General features: G+C 41.1%; 1 protein-coding gene across 7 annotated transcripts in view; it reads right to left on the bottom strand.

The window, feature by feature from the left end:
* Nucleotides 1-5,914: 5,914 nt before the first annotated feature.
* Nucleotides 5,915-14,026, bottom strand: part of larp1 (La ribonucleoprotein 1, translational regulator) — a 58,335-nt gene continuing 50,223 nt past the window's right edge. For all 7 annotated transcript variants that reach the window (XM_082974778.1, XM_082974780.1, XM_082974781.1 and 4 more), the window contains 3 exons: nt 11,347-11,456; nt 10,976-11,103; nt 5,915-9,111 (listed from right to left, as the gene is read on the bottom strand). In XM_082974778.1, the coding sequence (XP_082830904.1) occupies nt 8,890-9,111; nt 10,976-11,103; nt 11,347-11,456 (460 nt within the window). In that variant the 3' untranslated portion in view covers nt 5,915-8,889. The remainder of the gene's footprint in view (nt 9,112-10,975; nt 11,104-11,346; nt 11,457-14,026) is intronic.

Here is a 14,026-nt window from a genome sequence, read left to right as displayed (position 1 = left end):
TCAATCGAATCCTGTTTTACACACACACACACACACACACACCACACACACACACACACACAATATCTCACCATGACTTCCATCAATTATTACAGCGTCCAACACGGATAATCACCATCCTTATGAAATCCTCATATTTTCACTGCTGTGCGTGTTTTGTACTAGCATGTGTGTGTTGTGAAGTTCATAATAATCACACTGTAAATAGGACCTGGAGTTTCTCTCCTGTTGAGGTCAGATGTTCAGGTCACGTGGTCAGGGAAAACTCCGGTCCCTATGAACGGCGTGCCCATCTGTCGATCGGTCCAAAGTACTCTTACTGAGTTGAATTAATAGATGTTGTTGGACAGGACATTGGTGAGATAACGACCACCATTACTGATAACCGCTGGTTACTTAAAGCAGCAATCAGAAGTTGAAACAATAACAAAGCGTTATCCCCACCACTGTTTTGGTAAAAAAAAAAAAAAAAAGCGGAGAGATGTAACCACTCAAATTCATAGACAGAGCTATGGATGCAAGGACTGTTTAAACCATGTTTTGAGGCTAAATAAGGTTTAAACGTTGGAGTAAAACTTATATTTTGGATTCTGATGGGGTATGACAATGAAACCAAGTTCATGAGGCATTTAAAAGTTAAATTAATGTATAAGTCCAAAAAGGAATGTAGGAACTGCAGATTAACCCTTTACAGTGTTTACCCCCAGTGCCTGCCCCCTCAAGCAATCTGTGGAAGATACTCTAGTGACCTAGCATAACCCAAGCCTGTATTTTATTAGTCATACATATTCCCTGTTGCAGCTAGATATAATCACCTTAGGTAGCAAATAAAAAAAATTATGTAGCCAGATATTGAAGAACATCCCTGTGAGTTTCAACATTTTGTGATAACGTCCATGTGAGGGTACAAAGCTCAGGAAAAATTACAGCACAGAGGTCAATGATACTTTACCAGTCAGACATAACCTCTTTATCTGATTAGAAAGAAGAGATCTGTTTAATTATTATTTAATAAATCTATTTCTGAAATTAAGATTGAAAGATGTTACGATGTTGTATACTCCCAGAAGTATGCAGCAAGTGTTTGATTTGAGTTTGATTTGTCTAATAAGCGAACCCATCAATGATTAGGTAACACTTTACTTGACACCCAGCGTCATCACACGTTCCCTATCCCGTAGGTTGACGGGGTGAAGCTGGGAACGCACAATCCCTCCATCAGTGCTCAGACTGTCCGCCTTGTTGTAAGGCAGGTCCTCACCAGACATCACCGGCAACAACGTCGCATATGGGCACAAACCCCTCCTTTCCTGGACCAGACAGGACTGGAAAAAAGTGCTTTTCACTGACGAGTCGCAGTTTTGTCTCACCTTGGATTCGCGTTTATCATCGAAGGAATGAGCGTTACACCGAGGCCTGTACTCCGGAGCGGGATCGATTTGGAGGTGGAGGGTCCGTCATGGTCTGGAGCAGTGTGTCACAGCATCATCAGACTGAGCTTGTCATTGCAGGCAATCTCAAAGCTGTGCGTTACAGGGAAGACATCCTCCTCCCTCATGTGGTACCCTTCCTGCAGGCTCATCCTGACATGACCCTCCAGCATGACAATGCCACCAGCCATGCTGCTCGTTCTGTGCGTGATTTCCTGCAAGACAGGAATGTCAGTGTTCTGCCATTTCCAGCGAAGAGCCCGGATCTCAATCCCATTGAGCATGTCTGGGACCTGTTGGATCGGAGGGTGAGGGCTAGGACCATTCCCCCCCAGAAATGTCCGGGAACTTGCAGGTGCCTTGGTGGAAGAGTGGGGTAACATCTCACAGCAAGAACATTTGAACACACCCCTGTGTTCAAATGGCATGTTGTGTTAGCTAATCCAAGTTTATCATTTTAAAAGGCTAATTGATCATTAGAAAACCCTTTTGCAAGGGCCTCCTGGGTGGTGCAGTGGTCTAAGGCATCGCAGTGCTAGCTGTGCCACCAGAGATTCTGGGTTTGAGCCCAGGCTCTGCCACAGCTGGCTGTGACTGGGAGGCTCATGTGGCGATGCACAATTGGCCCAGTGTTGTCTGGGTTAGGGAGGGTTTGGCCGGCCGGCAGGGATATACTTGTCTCATTGTGCACTGGCAACTCCTGTGGCGGGCATGGTGACCAGGTTGCCAGGTGTACAGGGTGTTTCCTCTGACACATTGGTGCGGCTGGCTTCTGGGTTGGATGTGCATTGTGTCAAGAAGCAGTGTGGCTTGGTTGGGTTGTGTTTCGGAGGACGCATGGCTCTCATGAGTCCGTACGGGAGTTGCAGCGATGAGACAAGACTGTAACTACCAATTGAATACCACGAAATTGGGGAAATAAAATAAAAACGTTTGCAATTATGTTAGCACAGCTGAAAACTTTGGCAATCAGAGAATTCCTATCCTCAGTTGTGGCACTGAGATGGCTCGACTCTCACGGATCAGTTTACTCTTGGTAGTAGGAGACAGTGGGGTCCTTATTAAGTTTGACACTTTCTCACTGAACGCACATCATGTGATACTTCACAACGTTTTACCTGCTTGATCAGAAGATTGACTTTTGTTTTATTATTTAAGAAATGTGAATGTTGATAGCAATAGCATTTTCTACCTTTTCAGTCTAACCTTGTTCTCTACCTTTTCAGTCCAACCTTGTTCTCTACTGTAAGTCTAACCTTCTCTTTAGTCTAACGTTGTTCTCTGCTGCAAGTTTTTTTTCAATCTCTATATTTTATAAATCGGATTGCTTTGGGATTTTGGCAATGATGCCCTTTATCTACTTACCCAAAGAGCAGGCTAGCACATACCCATAGACTTCCATAAACTTCTTTGTGCTAACGCTAGTTAGCATTGGCTTGTGAAACTCTCGCTAACTTCCTTCATAGTAGACATAGACGTAAAAACGGTATCCACTAGTTCATCCGAATCTGGGGAAGTAGTTAAAGAGCCTTATTGCCAAAATCCCAAAGTATCGCATTAAATGCATGTAAGCTTGTTTTATTGTTAGGACTGTGAAGAGTTAACTGATTAACTTTTTTGTAATTTTAGTGCACTTTTTTTCCCCCTGCGATGAATCACATTGTCTGAAAGCATTGTAAATTTACTGAAAATATCAAAAATACATCATCATCTATACAGCTAAAATCCACAATGCCATGTAAAAAACAAGTGGACATTGAGATTAAAGAAAGTGTGCTCTCCATTTAACTAATTTGATTTAACTGTTAAATCCATATTTTTTGTATGAAAATTGTTAAATTACAGTCCATTTGAGCAAATCACAGCAAATTATATTTTATATAAAAATTCTATTTTTTTCCCCCATCATTTGACAGGCCTAAATTTTAGGTTTGTAGATCCATGGAAAACCATACAACAATCCCATCCTCGTCACCAGTTCGTAATGTACAACCTCTGCCCTGATTGATAAATGGGGCCTTTGAAGGGTCGTGATCTGTCCGAATCTGTGCATTGTTGTAGCAAAAAACCTTTGAAAGAAATGAGACGTGTTATTTGAATTTTCTTCTAAGCGTCGACACAAAAATCAGCATTCAACAGCATCATTACATCTGTAAATATTTTATACTCATTCAACAGCATCATTACATCTGTAAATATTTTATACTCATTCTCTCACACATAATCAATAGTCTGCTACAGTAAGAGTTGGAAAATGAAGGTAACTTTTCCGGTTGGAATATTCCCAGAGGGAATAAACAGGACATCCGGAATCGTCCAACTAGGATTTCTGTAAAACTTGGGAATTTAGGGAAAGTTAGCAGAATTTTGCGACCCTAGTATTAGTCGAAACAATATCATCCATCAGTGGTCAGAGCTTTATTACACTACAAACCAGGTTTGTGAAATTAAGAGGTAACTTTGGTTAACTCCAGAGTTAAATTTGGGATAACCGGTCACACAAATGTGGCTCACCTTTTAGCCAGGTACATTTCTATGATAACAAATCCCTCAGAACTAAACAATAAGCTAACTCAGGGCTAACTCCATTTATTTTGAATGAAGCGTCTGAGCAACGTGTTGAGGACCAATGAAATCAGATTCCCTCCCGCTCTCAAAAGATTGCGTCATCTTCCCCCCTTCATTCGAGGAAGACTGATTAAATCATTTTTAGAAAACGGTCATGTTAAAATACCTATCACATTACACATTTAGTAATGACAGAATGCATTTAAAACTTCAGGCACACTTTTGTATGACTTAATACAATCATTATATCATACGATTGGGAAGGGGACTGCTTGTGGTTGTGCATTGATAAGAACAACATAAACGGCATTAACGAGAAGTAAAAAAATAAATAAAGACTTCACTTCTAAAAGCCTATTTCACACCATAGTCTGCTGAATTTGCAAGATAATCAATATGAAATTAGTTGACACATGAAAATGTTGCCCTGATTCACCCACGGATTAATGTTTCAGCGTTGTCTCAATGAAGACTTCGGCGTTCGACTAGCCATGTGCGACATACACGCTCAATTACAAGCCCGCTAGAGTTAGCGGCAGGTGGACGAGCAAATATCCACCATTGTAATACGGATGAATCTGATCTCATTGGTGCTCAACTCGCAGCTCAGACATCATTCAGGATAAATGGAGTTATGCCGCTTTCACGTGCTGATCAACACTAGAAAACTGACATTTCCGTCTTGCTAACTGGTTGAACGAGGCACGTGTATAACTACAACCAGTTAGCAAGTCGTACATTTGAGTTTCCTAGCATGTGAACGCTGCATTAGCCCTTATTTAGCCTAACCTGGAGCAGGTTACAGTGCATTAGGAAAGTATTCAGACCCCTGGACTTTTTCCCACTTTGTTACGTTACAGCCTTATTCTAAAATGGATTACATTGTTTTCTTCCCCCTCATCAATCTACACACAATACCATGTAACGACAAAGCAAAAACAGATTTCTAGAAATAGTAAATGTACAAAAAAATATATATCTATACATCATATTACATTTACTTAAGTATTCAGACCCATTACTCAGTACTTTGTTGAAGCACCTTTGGCAGCGATTACAGCCTTGAGTCTTCTTGGGTATGACGCTACAATCTTGGCACACCTGTATTTAAAGTGTATAAAGGCCTGATTGGTGGAGTGCTGCAGAGGAACTCTGGAGCTCTGTCAGAGTGACCATCAGGTTCTTGGTCACCTCCCTGACAAAGGCCCATCCCCCCCGATTGCTCAGTTTGGCCGGGCGGCCAGCTCTTGGAAGAGTCTTGGTGGTTCCAAACTTCTTCCATTTAGCAATGATGGAAGCCACTGTGTTCTTGGGGACCTTCAATGCAGCAGAAATGTTTTGGTACCCTTCTCCAGATCTTTGCCTCGACACAAACCTGACTCAGAACTCTACGGACAATTCCTTCGACCTCATGGCTTGTTTTTTTTTCCTCTGGCAGCTTATATAGACAGATATGTGCCTCTCCAAATGATGTCCAATCAATTGAATTTATCACAGGTGGACTCCAATCAAGTTGTAGAAACATCTCAAGGATGATCAATGGAAACAGGATGCACCTGAACTCAATTGAGTCGCATAGCAAAAGGTCTGAACACTAAAGTAGATAAGATATTCATGTCTTTTTTTATTTGCAATAAATTAGCAAACATTTAAAACTGGTTTTCACTTTGTCATTATGAGATATTGTTTGTAGATTGATGAGGAATGTGTTTAATTTAATCCATTTTAGAATAAGGATGTAACGTAACAAAATGTGTGAAAAAGTCAAAAAAGTCAGAATACTTACTGTATACGAATTTGGATTTCTTATATGTAACGGTTTATCAAAGTTACCTGGCTAATTTAATAATCCTGCTTTCTGGAGATCCCCACAGGAAAAGACAAACAAGTAAATGAGAGGACGATGACAGGCAGTGTGAAGTTTTTTGTCCATTTTGTGTTTTTTTTTGTTGTATTTAATAAGGAAAAGCATAATTACTACAAATTACAAATAACACTAATAGCGAATCACATCAGCCTACAAAGCAGATATTATGAATATTAAATGTTATAATACAAGATCTCATTCAAGTATTTTACATTTTTCTGTTTTATATTTTTTTGGTTCCTTTTTCTTTATTTTAAATCTTTTTTTTTTTTTCTCTCATGACAAGCCTGGGATATTGTAAAGATAATGAACTATTAACATGGTTGATATACAGCTGTTTTTCTATTTATATGGCTTCATGGAATTCTTTCTCCTAGTTCATTTCCCAGACATCATAGCCATTCAAATCCTCTAAAATAGTGACATCACTGACAAAACCCAAGGCGGGTTACGTCCATCTTCCTCGAACCTCCCTTCCCCTTCTTTCTCTTCAAAAGTCCGGCCCAGTCCACCTGACCCTGCAGGATGCCAGACATGGCGCCCCCTAGAGTTCATCGGAGCGCCAGCTGTTCAATCCGCAGGGTTTGTCACTATACTAAAGAAAAGGCTGGACCCCAGAGCACCTGTCCCCTCTATCCAGGGGGAGGGGGCACAGGCAACATTCACTGGGGGGGTGGGGGGGAAGAAATCTGTCTGTGTGGCTGTCTGGAAGGGCACCCCCCTGGTGACACACCACATCCTCTCAGAGGATTAACTGGATTGGGAAATGGTTGGGAGTTTTGTCGTATTTTGTCTTTATTCCTCGAGTAAAATGATTTCTTGAGTGATTCATATCAGCCTCCTGAATTGACCCGCAGCTCCCTTGAGCTAAGCCCACAACAAAACAGAAAAAAAATAAAAATAAAGCTAAAACGTAGCTAATTCTCGCTAAACTCTTGTAAATTGTTCAACAATGGCGGGTTAATAAAAATTTCCTTTGAAACAAAAACATGAAGACAACTGGACATTCTAACACAGGGGAACCACCAGTGAATCTGAATCACTTCAATGCACCTCCAGTTATTTATGCCAATTAATATTTAACAAAGAGGACCATTGTACGTCACTGATCCAATAACTAGTCAGGGGGGATTATTCAACAAACCACCTTTAACTCATGATACAATTCGTTCTAAATTGACGTTGCGCGATTCACATCACGCAATTTGTCAACAAAATTCATCTAAATAAAAAAAAAATGTAATTCTGCAAATTAAACTTTGATTTGAAATTGAACTCTACTTCCTGGAAATGTATAATGTTTGTTGTTGCATTGAATGTCAGTTGATGCCCTAATGTAAATTTCCCTTTCATTTGTACTATATTAAATTTCCCATTTCTTGAAAGTCCAGAGGTTTCAAACACATATTCAATACAGAGACATACCCTAGCTTGAAACACAGCAAATTAAAAAGAATTAAAAGATGAAACGAAAGGGGGGAAACAAAATAAAGACAGAAAGAAAAGTTGAGTACGTACACATGTAAGGCGAATATATAATCTGTTCTATAAACAATAAAACAAGTAGCTGGGAGGAGTAATTTCTCTTCATCTGTCCAATTCACATTTACATTAGTGGACAAAAAAACACTCATCTATTTGATATCATCAGTACTCATGTCAGATAAAGATTAAGTTATCTAAACTAGGTTATTATAGTTGATCTGAATGGATGTAGGGGAATAAAAAACAGGTTGGTTGGGGTCAGAGAGGGATACATAGCCTGTACATTGGTTGTACTCCTCCAGAAGAACAGATTAGAGCCACCACTCTCTGGAAGAAACACTGGTGTGTGTGTGTGTGGTAGTGGGATGCGAGGGTATAGTCCATGCCAAGCTGCAGACTGAAGCCTTGTTTAGCCCTGGAAAGCAGGCCATTTACCCCCCCCCCCCCCCTTAAAACAAAGCCCACCATACACCTGAAGCACCTGCTGCAGCATGCCAGATCTACTGGGACTGAGAGCCGTTCCTCTGTCGTCAAGTCATCCGGATTGGTGATTCCAGTCCAGTAGCCTGAATGGTGTACAATGGATGGATGATAGGATGAACAGATAGATGGCTGGACGCAGACTGTCCTTTGGAGGCTGGTGATTGGGGGGGGTCAGGGGTGGGTGCCCCCCCCAGCAAAGCATTTTAGCACAAAGAGCCACAAATTGCAAACACACTGAAGGGTGGGTAGGCTTCGTAACAGACCATATGACACTTGGAAGACAGTTCAGAGGGGGTGCTGTTCAGAGGGGGGGAGGGGGGTGTCACTGAGTGGCCACTACTGTAGGTGATGACCGATGTTGCATATTTGCAATTATCAATGCTGTACAATCGACATTAAGGTGGCGGGCACAAATTAAGCAGAAAAACCATTAAAATAAGGCAACTTTCAACGATCTTGCTCATACTGAGGGACTGGTACAAGTCTTATTTTAATCATTTGGTTTCTTGATTTTTTTTTTCTCTTTTTTTTCCCTCCTCTACCCTCCAGCCCAAAACAAGTCAAATATTGTTTTCCTTAATTTTTCAAAGAATCAGTTTCCAATCCACCACTCACCCCATAGAAGAAAAAACAAAAAAAAGATCAGATCTTGAAAAATCACTCATCTGTCAGCCAACAGATGGTGTCAAATGGAAAGGAGGTCCAACGATAGAAAAGGGGGCCACAAGGTTTGCAGTTGCCATCAAACGTGCTCAAAACCCATGTTCATTCCCACATTGTAACCACCGGGAGAATATATGCTAAGGTTCGCAACGAAAAAAAAACTAAAGAAAAAAAACAATGGAACACTTCATCCATTCCTTCAAATGTCTTTGTCTCCAACAAGACAAAACTCTGTTTCAAACAAAAGAAATTAAAAATGGAAGTGCCTTGATTTATTTAAAATCACGAGACATTCATCAAAGTCATTCTCTCATGCTTTGCGTGAACCATTGGACCCCCTTGTGTTGCAGAAAGGATTTGATGACGTTGAGTTGATCCGAGGGTTGTCCGGGGCTACTTTGGTGGCTTGGTGTCTGACGCGGTGGCCGAGGCCTGGGCTGCGGGTCGCTGGCTCTGGCTGCTGTTTTTGGCATCATCCTTGGCGGGGCCCTGGGCGAACGGGGCCGGGCCGAAGCCAGTTTGGCTGTGGGGGCGGCTGGAACCCTGGGAAGGGTGACGGCGACGACCGTCTCCACTGGATGAGTGTCTCTTGCGGCCTCCCTCCTCCATCGGGGGCTGAAATGAAGGACAACGGTGAGATTTGGGATTGACTGGGGCCCTACAGACATTCTAACAGAACATTCTGTAACAAAGTCCGCATCACCAAATTACACGGTATTCCCTATAGTGCACAACTTTGACCAGAGTCTTATATGCCATTTGAGGTGGAGTCAAAAACTACAGGGTGAACAGGGCAGCCAAGAGATGAGTCCTGCAGCAATGGCTGCCATTTTGTTAATGTTTAACAAACCCACTTGCTCAGTACTTTGAACCTACAAAAGCCTGACGGAGCATGATAGCACTCTGATAAAAGCCTTGTCAAACGAGTATGATAGCCAAAGCACTAAATAAAATACAAAATAATTGGTAGCACTGGTGCTCCCACTTAAAAAAAGGTTAGGAGCACCAGAAAATACAATATGATGAATTCTAGCTACTCTGGAAGCACGTGTTGTGCCTTAGAAGCTAATGTGTAAAACTAAATACATTAGTTTATTATAAAAGCTCAAATATTGATACGAACACCTGTCATTGAAATTACAAAGTAATTTGTGGAATATCAGGTTCCTACATTGTGTATGAGTACTATTTTCCTATTGAGATGTATTACATAGATAATGTCTCAAAATGTCAGGTTTGTGACGTGGACATGCAAGAAATGTGTAATTAATTCATTGCGATGATCATTCATCTTCTGTGCCTCCAAATGTTTAAATGAACTGGTCAAATTACCACAGCCCAGTTTCACAAAAAGCATCTTAAGACTAAGTAAAAAAAAAATATATATATAATTTAACTAGGCAAGTCAGTTAAACTAATTCTTATTTACAATGACGACCTACCGGAGAACAGTGGGTTAACTGCCTTGTTCAGAAGGACAGATTTTTACTTTGACAGCTCGGAGATTCGATCCAACCTAACCTTTCGGTTACTTTACCACTAACCACTAGACTACCTGCCGACACCAACTATGAAGTGCATTATTATAGGGTAAGCACTAAAATAAGCCGCTTTGATATTTGCAGCCATAGATGGTATTCTCTCTCTTGGACAGCGTTTCCCAAATTCGGTCCTGGGGACCCCAAAAGTTCATCATTTGAACCAGCTGTGTAGCGTTAGGGCCAAAACCATGTACCCCTTGGTGTCCCCGGGACCAAGTTTGGGAAACCCTGCTCTAGGAGCTGATCTGTCGTCAGTATCGGGAAATATATTTTGAATGGAGAAAGCTGATGGAGATCAGCAGGGCTCCTTTTCTTTCAATCCCATCAGTATCAACACCTTCTCCAACAACACACTAAGCGACCGTTCTCTGAGGGAAGTTTTTAGGAAAACTCATTTTTACATCTTCAGCCATTGTAGGAAAGCGGCATCTTTAAAAATAATTGTAAAAATAAATAAATAAACTCGTAAGCCTAAGTTCCGTCACTATCAGGAAGCCGGGACCAGGTTTGATCTGATTGGACGAGAAGCAATCCGTATTTATTTTTTTGCTGTAATAATGGTACAGCCAACACTGTCGAATCTTCATCATCTTTCCTCGGAAACTCGGGACACAACGCTACAGTGTGTGACTGAACCAACGCCTTATCATTAAAACAATTATTATCTGGGAGAATAATAAAATAAAATAAAAAAGAATTCATAGTCACACAGTACTTCCAGAATAGAACTTCTGGTCGCACAGCAAAATATTTCGACCAAATTGGTAGCACGTTAAGAGTCCTGATGATACCACTCTGATAACAGCCTTGTAAAACCGTTGTTATTCACGCATGTTGCTGGTAGTAAACGTGTCTAAATTCACACTTTAAAAACAGGTTTCCCTAGTAGTAAAAAGTTGATGTAGAAAAACAATTCTTTCACAGGTTTCTCTACTTACATCGATTCTGAAATCCTCAAGACGCTTGAACTTGCTCAGGCACTCCTGCAGCTTGGGGTCGATCTCCATGTTCTTGTTTTTGGAGTATTTAAGAAACGCCCAAAACTTCTCTAGTCCATACAGCTGGCCTGCGAGAGACAGGGACACAGGAAAAAAAAAAAGGACAGTGTTAAGGGGGCTAATGTTATTAAGGGTAAGTTTCAAAATGGCAACCTAATCCCTATGTAAGGCTCTGGGTCAAAAGTTGCCCACTTTATGGGGAATAGGGTGCCATTTGGGACGTAGACATGCACTCCTTTTGGAAGCGTAGTATGGAGAGTTACTGCTCTGTGAGAATGTGTACAGTTGGCGTTCCCTAGGCAACCGCTCACCAGCTTCGTAGTCTTTCATGGTCTCCTCCTGGAAGTCTTTGAAGATGTCTGGTCTGAATTTTCTCTCTAGTCCATAGCTATAGTACCTGAACAGACACTCCAGACCGTACCTGCAACACACAACAGGAATTTAAAACATCTGCCTTGTGTGGCGAGATCAAGCAGACTAAACCAACACCCATCTAACACTAGTAGTGGGCAACTCAGATCCTGGAAGGCCACACTGAGTTCTGGCTTTTGTTCTAACCCAGCAGTAAGATGGCTGATTAAACTAATTGCAGTAGTCTAAATGGAAGACTGATTAAATCAGGTGTGTTAAGAGCTAGGGCTGGGCGGTGTATATATATATATATATATATAATTCATTCAAATGAACGCGCTAAAACCAATGTCTCAAATGCCTGTGTCGCCAGAATCACGTTTAAAAAAAAATTAAAATAATTTTATGAATGTTCTGTCTTTTTGGTTTCATCACCTGTACATCTTCCCACAAGCCCCTACCCTTACCACTCACAACAACAGAAGATCAACTTATTCTCTGACAAGCAGTTTGAAACTAGCCGTTTTGCATTTGAGGACTGGCCCAACAGGGAGCAAAATGAAGTCATATGGACACCGAAATGCTTAGACATTACTTTACTGTAAAAGACGAGAACTTAACGTTTCTACCCTTTTAATGTCTCAACTCCCAAAATGTAGAACAGAGTACACCCTACTAAAACGAAATCGTCAATGAACATGATTGTGGAAAATACCACGTACCGCATTTTAGACAAACACTCGTTGTGTTTCCAGTTGTCGAATCTTTGTTTTTCTTAACGTGCAATGAGCATAAAAAAAATATGCATTTTTATGAAGGAATTGGAAACTCATTCTCATTCTGAGAAATACGCATCTTATCATCGTAGGTAGGCCACTTGATTTAAAACATCTAAAACAAAGTTTACAAACAGTTAGAGACAGACAGGAATGTGTCCTCACAACAGTTCTGCCTTGTTAGCGAGCAAATAGACTTAAAATATAAAGTTCGGCTGGCTACTCACTAGCACGTGGGCTTGAGAGTGTTTATGAGACCCGGGTTAAATTTGTTATACTGCATCCTAAAAGAAGATGGTCATTATTATTATTATTATTATCCCCCTATCTGAGATATCTACTGCAGCCCTCATCCTCCACCCGTTCTGCCAGTCACATTCTGTTAAAGGTCCCCAAAGCACACACATCCCTGTGTCGCTCCTCTTTTCAGTTCGCTGCAGCTAGCGACTGGAACGAGCTGCAACAAACACTCAAACTGAACAGTTTTATCTCAATCTCTTCATTCAAAGACTCAGTCATGGACACTCTTACTGACAGTTGTGGCTGCTTTGTGTGATGTATTGTTGTCTCTACCTTCTTGCCCTTTGTGCTGTTGTCTGTGCCAAATAATGTTTGTACCATGTTGTTGTCATGTTGTGTTGCTATGGTGTCGTCTTAGGTCTCTATGTAGTGCTGTCTTGTCCATCTACACACAGTCAAAAGTTATAGAACACCTCATTCAAGGGTTTTTCTTAAATTTTTACTGCATTGTAGAATAATAGTGAAGACATCAACTATAAAATAACATATGGAATCAGGTAGTAACCAAAAAAAAAAAGTGTTAAACAAATCAAAACATATTTTATATTTGAGATTCTTCAAAGTAGCCACCCTTTGCCTTGATGACAGCTTTGCACACTTGGCATTCTCTCAACCAACTTCATGAGGTAGTCACCTGGAATGCATTTCAATTAACAGGTGTGCCTTATTAAGTTCATTTGTGGAATTTCTTTCCTTCTTAATGCGTTTGAGCCAATCAGTTGTGTTGTGACAAGGTAGGGGTGGTATACAGAAGATAGCCCTATTTGGTAAAAGACCAAGTCCATATTATGGCAAGAACAGCTCAAATAAGCAAAGAGAAATGACAGTCCATCATCACTTTAAGACATGAAGGTCAGTATATGGAAAATTTCAAGAAGTTTGAAAGTTTCTTCAAGTGAAGTCAAAAAACATCAAGCGCTATGATGAAACTGGCTCTCATGAGGACCGCCACAGGAAAGGAAGAACCAGAGTTACCTCTGCTGCAGAGGATAAGTTCATTAGAGTTACCAGCCTCAGAAAGTTGCAGGCCAAATAAATGCTTCAGAGTTCAAGTAACAGACATCTCAACATCAACTGTTCACAGGAGACTGTGTGAATCAGGCCTTCGTGGTCGAATTGCTGTATAGAAACCACTACTAAAGGACACCAATAAGAAGAAGAGACTTGCTTGGGCCAAGAAACACGAGCAATGGACATTAGACCGGTGGAAATCTGTCCTTTGGTCTGGAGTCCAAAATTGAGATTTTTGGTTAAAACCGCCGTGTCTTTGTGAGACGCTGTGTGGGTGAACAGATGATCTCCACATGTGTAGTTCCCACCGTAAAGCATGGAGGAGGTGGTGTGATGGTGTGGGGGTGGCTTTGCTGGTGACACTGTCTGATTTACTTAGAATTCAACGCACATTTAACCAGCATGGCTACCACAGCATTCTGCAGCAATACACCATCCCATCTGGTTTGGAATTAGCGTGACTATCATTTGTTTTTCAACAGGACAATGACCCAACACACCTCCACGCTGTGTAAGGGCTATTTGACCAAAAAGGAGAGTGATAGAATGCTGC

The sequence above is a fragment of the Salmo salar genome, chromosome 04, assembly GCF_965601325.2.
Source record: "Salmo salar chromosome 04, fSalSal1, whole genome shotgun sequence".
NCBI classification, from domain to species: Eukaryota; Metazoa; Chordata; class Actinopteri; order Salmoniformes; family Salmonidae; genus Salmo; species Salmo salar.
Note: the sequence above shows the minus strand (reverse complement) of the source record. Positions and strands in the feature narration are given on the sequence as shown.